Here is a 10000-nt window from a genome sequence, read left to right on the forward strand (position 1 = left end):
ATGTACAATGTACACAGGTCATCTGTAGGAAATATTTTACTCGTATTCGGATACTAATTAGCATTGTGCCCACCTTTGTGATCGATTCCCATTGTGTGTACATCCAAGGTAAGCATACACATGTCTCGTTGCACGACAATCCACTTGTAGCACAACTGCATCTGAGCTGCTTATTCAGAATTTGAATCCTGTGCAAATCGGAGCAGAGTTCAAACTACAATCACACAACTTTACAGGCATTGTGTTTCACCATATCCTCCACCTTGTTATGAAAGGTACATTATGCTGGCTTTCTCGGTTTCTTGCCTTGTGCATATTAATGCTCCCATGTTATCTCACAAACATGCTTCATTTCCTGGAAGCATGGCAAAATTCCAAATAGTTCTTTCCAGTCTTATTGCTCTTGACATTTTCCGTCTGTTTCAGTAATGGCCTCTGTTTCATCAAGACATAGACAATGACAGCAAAAATAAGGCTTTGTGACTAGCATTCAAGGTTTATTTGATTTTAATCCAAATCCCGCTTTTTATGAGAAATTTGAACTTGAAATTTAAGAGAGGCGCTTACTCGTGCATTCATTTGTTAACGAAACTATAGTTTGGGAATTGCACTTTTTGGAGGGGAATTCTTAGTATTTGTGTTCTTACGACTCAGACTTTTAAAAAATCTAATCTGAGTACTATGAATATACAATAGCATTTATCCTTCTATATTATTATTATTAAGTGTTTGTGTTGGAAATGTCCCTGGTGTTGGGCTAGCGGCTAGGGTGCCGGCTTAGGATCCAAGGATCTTGGGTTCGAATCCCGGTCGATCGCTGAATTAACGCCAGGGGGGTTGACTCAGCCTGTTCATCCTTCCGAGGTCGGCTAATTGAGTACCAGTTCACTGGTAATTCCCTGTTTGTCGTTAAAGGCGGCAAAAAGGGTTTGCGTCAGGAAGGACATCCGGCCGTAAAACATTGCTTCAAAAAGGGGACCAAAAAAACAACAACAACCACGGTTCCCGAAAAAGGCCAACCCCCGCTTTGCGGGGAAAAATGGCCTCTAAAGGTGTTTTTTTTTTTTTTTTAAATGTTTGTGTGTCTATTCATGTGTTTGTACGTTATCCTCTCATGGCTGAGCCAGAGCAACTAGAGGCCCCAAATTTTGGTTGTTGGAACTTCAGAATCTGGACAAGGTTTTAAGCTCCTCGACATACTCGGGTTTTAACCCCACCCCCCCCGCACCCCCCCCCCCCCCCCCCCCACAAAATTCCCCCATATCCAGGAAAATTATCTGTACGTGTTGTGTGCACATCATAATATCATCGGAAAAAAAACGACTGCGCCAATCTCCACCAATTTTTGCAAACGTGCTTGGGGGGGGGGGGAAGGGGGGAGGGGGGGGGTCAGGGTCATGAGTACAAAAAAACTCCCCTAACCACCCTTGTGTAATTACGTAAAATTACATAAAAATCTACATCATTTTTCTGACACATTGAAAACATTTAAATCTTATATATATATATATATATTTGTGTGTGTGTGTGTTCATTTGTTACTTTTTCTCAGTCAAAACCACCACCAGGGAAAATCTCACCCAGCCAGGCAGCACCTGGAACCCCCCTCCCCAACCCCTCGTCCCCGGGCAGTGTCGGGTAACCCCTGCTAGTTGACCATAATGCACGATGCCACATACTTATTAATTACAAAATTTTGTCTTGTTTAATCGTCATGTTTCCATTCACTCAAACGATTCGACTTTGACTCGGTAGTTATTTTCAAGTTGAGGTCCCCAAACTATTGGATGTACTATTTTTGTACCTTTCTTTTCCGATCGCATCATAGTCTATGCTGAAATTGTGACAGTTTTTGAATATTTCAAAATAAAACATGCTTTTTGCAATGGTTTCATTATAGTCCGAGTTCGATCTGCTGGAGATAATCCATTGCAAAATGGCCTTTGTGCCTTTTTCCAAGTCCAACATTTTAAAGTAACGCCTCACAGCCTGCGTATGATAAGTCATATATAGTTGTCGAAGTAGCTTCCAATTAAAACCTTGTCCTCATTATTTGTATAACTTGCTTTTTGGTACTTACAAAAATGACATTTGACATGTATGTATCTAAGAGGAGTGAGTCAGGGAAAGAGGAAGTGTTATGGGAAGGTCCCTCAGTTTTCAAAGTTGTCAGGTTACATGTTTTCTGTCATGTGACATGCACACTTGATCCTTTTGCATCCTCTCATGGATTAAATATGGAATTTCCCCGCATCTATTAAATCTGTTTTACGTTCCGGTAAACCTTTTGTTTACAGGATATGATGCTCAAAGAGACGTTGCAACACAAATCACACACACACACACATGTAGACAAATACATGAGACAACATGTGACTTGACTTCAGACAAATACAACCACGGTGCTTGAGGGAGGTAAGATCACTTCCCAGAGCATTCTGGGTACCAGCGACGTCATCATTTCATGACGTCTTTCCTCTGTGCACTCAGTGGGACAATTAATGAGGAATTTCCTCTTCCCCAGGGATGCCAACATTTAGGGTTTGTCCTTGATTGATCCTTTTGATGATGACGATGATGATGGTGTGAGTCATCACTTTCGATGAATCTCTTGCCTTCGATGACGTGCTCACTAAGCATTGTGCGTTGTGCGATGGCTGTATAGTCCAATGCAGGACCCACAGCATCTACCACAAACATTGCAGGTATAGGGTGGTGCAGGTACAGGCTGGTGCAGGTATAGACTGGTCCTTGCAGAGATGGACGTTGGTACTTTTTCCTTTCTTGTCTCCGCTGTCACTTGATAACAAGCCTGCCGCATTCAAAGTGGTCCAGGCTTTTGTGGCAAAAGTTAGGCCAAGCTGACCTGTTTGTGGCCTTTTGTTCCCAGATGACAACTGGAATGATCCTTTTAAATGTTGAGTGCCAAACAAGGAACCAGCGCATGGAGGACATGCATTTTGTAAGTCCTTGGTATGACTCGGACAGGGTTAGAAGTGTTGACCTTTCAGACTAAGGGCGATGCTCTAACCATTACGCCCTCGAGTAGGTTATTTTAAAAATTGGATGTATTAAAGCAGGATATGGAAAAGTTTGGGGACCTCAATCATCATATTGGATATCACCATTCCTGTGGGATATAACCTTGCATCACAGCATGATGATATTTAAACTCTTCAAGTCTTGGTACTTTTTTGAGTTTTATACCAAAATTTGTTATATCTCAAAGAAACTATATGATAAATTATTTCTTCGAATTGCAATAAATGTCACCATGAGAGAAGGTGTGGGAAGAATTCTTACATCAATTCGTTGTTAATTTGTGGCTCTCAAACAATCAGCATTTCAAGAACTTTGGACAATCCTAATTGTTTTCAAAATGCATGTTGCCTGTCTGGGCCATCTTATGTTGTGATCCCACCTGTAAATGGCCAAGCACAAATCTGGTAAACCGACTCGTATTTAAAATGCTTTCTCATGCGGCAACATGCATTTCCCCCCCAAAATAATCACATCCGAGCATCCAAAGTTCATCGTTGAAAGGAGAGACCCAAAACCACAACTTTATCACTCATGACGATGTTCATTGGAATTGAGGGACAACACTCCCCCCCCCCCATCGTTTCTTCCATCCTCCCCACCAAAACACTCACCTACCGACGATCCTGGATTATACTTATTAGCAACGGTACCCGCCCTACAGGTGGGGCTTCAATTGGGAGGCCCGAATGAAAAGGCAAAATATCAGAAGGCTTTTTTATTTTAAACGATTCATATAAACGTCCGTTGAATCATATCACATGCAAATCATCAAAATCTAAACAGTTCATGGCGCCCATTTTGAAAAAAGATTGAATTCTGCAAAACGGAAGTGGCCGTTACAGGTCTTTCTCAGTCGCACGTTTATGTGTGAAGAGTGCGCGCCGAATCTGTAACACGGAAGCGGCCACTACACGTCTTTCTCAGTCGCATGTATAGACCAATCCGACGGAGGGTTCAATGGACGGGCGCCCTCTATAGACGCCACCATAGTTGGGAGGCGTCCGCTTCATTCGGCTTGCTCTCCAGCGTTCAGATTACATGCAGTAGCCAGTCTCAGTTCACTTTGCCAAAATAATATCGATACAAAATATATTTGTTTGTTAGATTCATCGGAGAAGATGGAATCGTGGACGATACAACCGGTCCACCGAGCTATACGACCGGTGAGGAGCCGGTGTGGCGGCCGCGCGGAGGTGGACTCTGAGGGAAGAATCCATTCGGGGCAGCAGTGATACACCCGCCGTGACCTGGCCATATGGAAGAGTCGATGAAGCGATAAGGAGCCGGTGAGGCGGCCCGCGCGAATGGACGGAGGCCCAGTCGGGTCTGCCAGACGAGTCGCGACCCTAGTGATCAAGGAACTTGGGTCTCGGCAGCGGCCACTCGGGGCCTAGCCGTAGTTGCCAGAGGTGGCCGGCCCGGGCGGAGGTGGACTCTGAGGGAAGAATCCATGCGGGGCGGCTGTGGTACGGCCACCAAGACCTGGCCTTATGGAGGAGTCGATGAAGGGACAGGCACCTAATCGGGTCAGTCAGAGGAGTCGTTATCGTAGTGGTCGAGAAACTCGGGGCTAAGGCGGAAGGGGGCTCGGCATGGCGTAGCATAGGGTACGCGGTTGCTAACAAAATAGGATTGGTGCAGGTGGAAGTGGAAACTGGGTACCCCCAGGTGCCAGGTGCCTTCAGGGCAGCATGGCCGTGCGCCTATGGTGCCCGGCGATATCGCCGAAAACGGGGTTTGTATCGTGTGCCTTCAGGTGCCAGGTGTCCTCATGGCGACATTGCCAAAGACGGGATTTGTATCGTGTGCCTTCAGGTGCCAGGTGTCCACGACCGCTCCACACGTATAGAGAAACACTTGAGAACGATTATCATGGACACTTTTCATGTATGATCGCGATGATAGTTTTGCTGGCGCAGACAGCTGGAGTTAAATTTGGATCGGGACGCCTCCCAGTAATGGCGGACGCAAGAGCGCCGCCTATCGGCGAAGGGGGCACGATCGTCCTTATCGGATCGGTCTATATGTGTGAAGAGTGCGTGCCGAATCTGTAACACGGAAGTGGCCGCTACACCTGTTTCTCAGTCGCTTTGCACACGCTGCCATGTTACTTCGGAGCCGCCCGTTTCTATAGGAAGAGTTCGTCAGGAGTCGATCTACTCTCTCCTGGTACGTAGAATTTCAACAAAAGCCACATCACTGTTCATATCGGTAAATATTATTCTATCATGTTTGGAAAAATTGGAAAATTGGAAAACTTGGAAAATTGGGGAAAAATTGGAAAAACATAAAATCTATTTTCCTCCCAGGGGTCCCAGGAATACCCACCCAAAATATCGTTGCAATCGGTTGAGCCGTTTTTGCGGTACCTTCGAACGGACGGACGGACATTTGGTGAATTATAGTAAGATTTGGAGAACCAAATATTCGAAATTCTTATTCATTCGTATGCAGTACAAGGATGTGGGGTAGCATCATTGGCTGTGGATGTGGTTGTGCCACTGATGCGGTGCCCTCTGCTGGATCGTGGAGGAATTTGTAATTTGTTTATGGTGCCGGCGATAGCTCGCCTACGCTTCCCAAAATATACCGTGGGGTCTTAAACGTCCACCGACGAATGCTGACAGACGGGACGCCCATTTAATATCCATCCGAAGGACGGCACGCACATTAACAAGTCACCAGAAGTGAAAGACTGGAATGACAGTTTATAGCTGGGTTGGGATTCGAACCCAGGCTAGACAGTTTGGAGGCGAGTTTGCCATCCTGTCAGCCTGATATTTGTAATACATACAACAAGAAAACAATAACAACAACAACAGGCATTTTAAGGCCATTTTCCCTGCTAGAGCGGGGGTTAGCCTTGCGGGCCCCATGACAATCTTCTCCATTTTGCCCTATTTTCTGCATCTCCCCTTGTTAACCCCCTTGCCCACATTTCTTCTTCCACCATCTTTAGCCAAGTCTTTCTCGGTCTTCCCTGTCCTCTACTTCCTTCTACATTCATTTCCGTCACTGTTCTCAACCAGTCACTTTCATCCTTCCTCAACACATGACCAAACCATCTCAACCTGTTGCTCTTCACAGCATTCATCACAGGCTCTATTCCCATCATCTTTCACAATTCATCATTTGTCTTCCTCTCTCTCAACGATACTCCACACATCCACCGAACCATTCGCATTTCCACCCTTTCCAGCCTTTGTTGCTGCTCTACGTTCATTACCCATGCCTCGCTCCCATAAATCATAACACTTCTCACACATGCAGCATACACCTTTCCCGTCAGCTTCAACGACACTCCCCTCCTCATCAGCATGCCACTCAGTTCCCGAAACTTCTTCCATGCACATCTCACTCTAGCAACCGTTGCCGTGTCTGATCCACCTTCTCCATTCAGCATGTCTCCGAGGTAGCAAAATGTTTTCACACCTTCCAGCTTCACGCCGTCTCCAAGATCCAACTCAACATTTCCACCATCTGCAGCTCCCTCTGTGCACACCTTACATTTGAATGGAGCTGCTACACTGGTTAATGACCCTCTCAGACCACTACATTTTTGATGAACCCACTCAGGGCACATTGTACATTGAATGGAGTTCACTCCGACACCCTTCCTGCACACAGCACATGGCCACTTCCGAGTTCTTTCCACCTCACCACATGCTTTACCACTTGCCATCACCTTCGTCTTTCCTATATTCACCTTCAGACCTTTTGTCTCCATACATTCCTTCCACTTGTTCATATTTTCCTTCAGTCCATCCATACTTTCCGCAATCAACACCAGATCATCTGCATACAACAACTCCCACGGTAAACCCTCCTTTACGTTCTGAGCCAGCACCTCCATCACAGCTACAAATAGTAGTGGACTTAGTAGCGACCCCTGATGCACTCCCACCTTCACCTCAAACTCACCACTGTTCCCGTCCTTTGTCCTTACAGCTGTGCGTGCTCTTTTGTACATTGCCATCACTACTCTGATCAACCATTCCTCCACTCCTCACTTCCTCATTGCCCATGTCAATACTTTGCGTGGAACCCTATTGAATGCTTTCTCCAGATCAACAAACCCAAGAAACAACTTCTTCCTCTTCTCCATGTATTTCTCCTGCAACTGCCTCACAATAAAGAGCACGTCTGTCGTTCCTCTTCATGGCATAAATCCAAACTGCATTTCGTCGATCTTCACCTTCTTCCTTATCCTCCTCTCCAACACCCTTTCCAATACCTTCATTCCACGCTCCAATAACTTTATCGCTCGGTACGAGCCACACTCCAGAGGGTCACCTTTCCCCTTGTATAGAGGGACGAGGGTACTCAGGTCCCAATCCACCGCAATGCGGCCTTCTTTCACCACCAGATTACAGATCTCTGTCATTCTCTTCACACCCCAACTTCCTGCTGCCTTCAACATATCTCCCACAACTCCCGTCGGCCCTCCCGCTTTTCTACTCTTCATTGCTTTTATCGCTTCCTCAACTTCCTCCTCAGTTAACTTCTCTGCCGGTCCTAAAACTGGGTTACTCTCTATGTTGCCATCCCATTCATTCTCTGTATTCAACAGCATTTCCAAATATCTTTTCCATCTTCCTTTAATTCCATCTGGGTCCACAACGATTTGTCCCACTTCATCCTTCAAGCAACTCACCCACATCACATCACACCTCTCTTTCGCTATCTGCTTTGCAATCCTGAATACCGCTCTCTGACCCTCTTCCGAATCCAAGCATTCTCCGAACATTTTCCTACATGCCTCCTGCGCCTTTGCTACCTCTTTCTTTGCAGCCTTCTTGGCTGGCTTATAACTTTCATGCTCTGCTTTTTCTGCTCCCGTACCCTTCGCCTTCTGCCACTCCTTGAACTTCTTCCTCTTCTCGTCAATCCTCTTTCCAACTTCATCATCCCGCCACCATGTTTCCGAGTGCCTCGGTGGTCCTTTTGTTCATCCACATACCTCACCAACGGCTCCCAACAGACTATCTTTCATTGACATCCAACCACGTTCAAGCTCAACCACATCATCCTCCATCATACTCAGCCTCTCTTTTAATGCTTCCCTTACTGTCACCTCTTTCAACCTCCACACCTTCATTCTCGGTTGGTACTTCACCCGCCGAGCTCTCCTCGCACCTTTCACCCTTATGTCGCAGACAACCAAGTGGTGCTGTGAAACAGCCTCCTCCCCCGGGATCACCTTTGTGTCCCCTATCTCACCGGAGGTGCCCCCTATCTCACCTACGCACCATCAGGTAGTCAACGGTTGTCATCGACCCACCTGACGTGTATGTAACAAGCTTATTATCCCCTTGCTGGAACTGAGTGTTACAAATCAACAAATCAGCTCCATCAGCAAACTCCAAAATCCTTTCACCTTCTCCATTTCTCACACCATATCCGTAACCCCCATGAACTCCCTCAAAACCGTCCATACTCCTTCCCACATGTCCATTTAGGTCTCCTCCTACCACAACAACTTCCTCATCTTTCACGTTTTCCATCAGCTTCTCTATCGCACACCAGAACTTGTCCTTCTCTTCATCGCTCCGACCAACCTGCGGAGCATATCCCGAGATGACGTTCACCAAGAGCTTTCCAATCATCATTTTGACCATCATCAACCTATCACTCACTCTAGTCACACTCACCACACTGTCTACAAACTCCTCAGAAAACAGGACACCAACACCATTCACGCCATCCGGGCACCCTTGCCACACAAACTTGTATTTCTGCCCCTGCCTACCCTTCACCAGTTCACCATTCTCACACCACTTCCCTTCCATCTCGTCTCTTGCACACAACATATGTCCACTCTTCTTCTGACCAATACTTCCACCACTTCTCCTGATCTCCCTGTCATTGTCCCTACATTCCATGTCCCAAACCTCAGAAACCGATCTCCACTTCGGGCTGTACCCTGCCCATATGTAGTTGTAATTGTCGTGGTTCTCTTTTTGAGGCAATGTTTTTATGGCCGGATGCCCTTGCTGACGCCAACCCTCTTTGTCGCCTCTTACGACACGCAGGGATACGGTGTACCTATTCTAACCAGGGTACACACCGGGATAAAGCTTTGAATAAAACCAAACGGGCTTAATCCCGAACAAATAAACGGAGAATGAAATCAATAATAACTATATACAATAAAGTAAAATAATCCGATAAAAACTAAGGCGTCAAGTCACAAGCACAGACGGGGCGAGGGACACAAAATGGCGACATCTGATATCTCTGCTCTTTCAGATGACACAAGCTTCCGAAGAGAAACCAGCACCCAAAGCATTTTGAACAAAACCTGGTGTCCATGTTGCATTCACTGCCGTAAGCTTGCTTTGATAGAGCTGATATTTTTGGTGACGCATTTTTGTGAGCTCAATGAACTCAACGAAAACGGAATTATGTACAAAAATAAACAGGTTTATTCCCACGGATGCCGATAATACAAAATAAAACGCGCCGGTCTAATCCCTCTAACTGGAGCGCTCCTATTACAGACACACACACATACAGATGGGCAGGATATATGAAAAATAAACGTTGTGTGTTTTATAATATTGCTACGTATTTGTTATACATACTTGTATATAAATTGCTACGAATGTGTTATTCCTCTTTCATGTTCTAAATGTAGCTTTATTGAACCACGAATGCATTGCCTTTACCATGTCTAATTATAAAAAGATGTAGTCACATTCTAAAACAGAAAACAAACTTGTTTTTCTTTTTCCTCATAGCCTTTGCCAGTGAGCGATTTTAAGGTATTTCACACTATTTTGTGTTTCGCTTACTGTGTGATTACTAATCCGTGTGATACTAATCCATCCATTTGAAAAGAGCCATTGCCATCCAGTGTGGATTTACAAAGGTCACGTTGCTGTGACGTTCATGCTTGCTGTGACTCACCAACTTCATGCATGACACGTAACTTACACACAGCAAAGCATATTCAAAC

General features: G+C 45.6%; 1 protein-coding gene across 4 annotated transcripts in view; it reads left to right on the plus strand.

Annotated features, from left to right (window-relative positions):
- The window catches only part of LOC137431840 (diacylglycerol kinase beta), a 199824-nt gene that overhangs the window by 101180 nt on the left and 88644 nt on the right, over positions 1–10000 (plus strand). The window contains exons 11-12 of one of the 4 annotated variants that reach the window (XM_078782564.1): positions 2891–2962; positions 9783–9806. The exons of 1 other annotated variant lie outside the window; for it this stretch is intronic. In XM_078782564.1, the coding sequence (XP_078638690.1) occupies positions 2891–2962; positions 9783–9806 (96 nt within the window). The remainder of the gene's footprint in view (positions 1–2890; positions 2963–9782; positions 9807–10000) is intronic. 2 more of the 4 variants (XM_078782563.1, XM_078782561.1) reach the window with 2 other exon arrangements.

Source organism: Myxine glutinosa, chromosome 7, assembly GCF_964187855.1.
Source record: "Myxine glutinosa chromosome 7, kmMyxGlut1.1, whole genome shotgun sequence".
NCBI classification, from domain to species: domain Eukaryota; kingdom Metazoa; phylum Chordata; class Myxini; order Myxiniformes; family Myxinidae; genus Myxine; species Myxine glutinosa.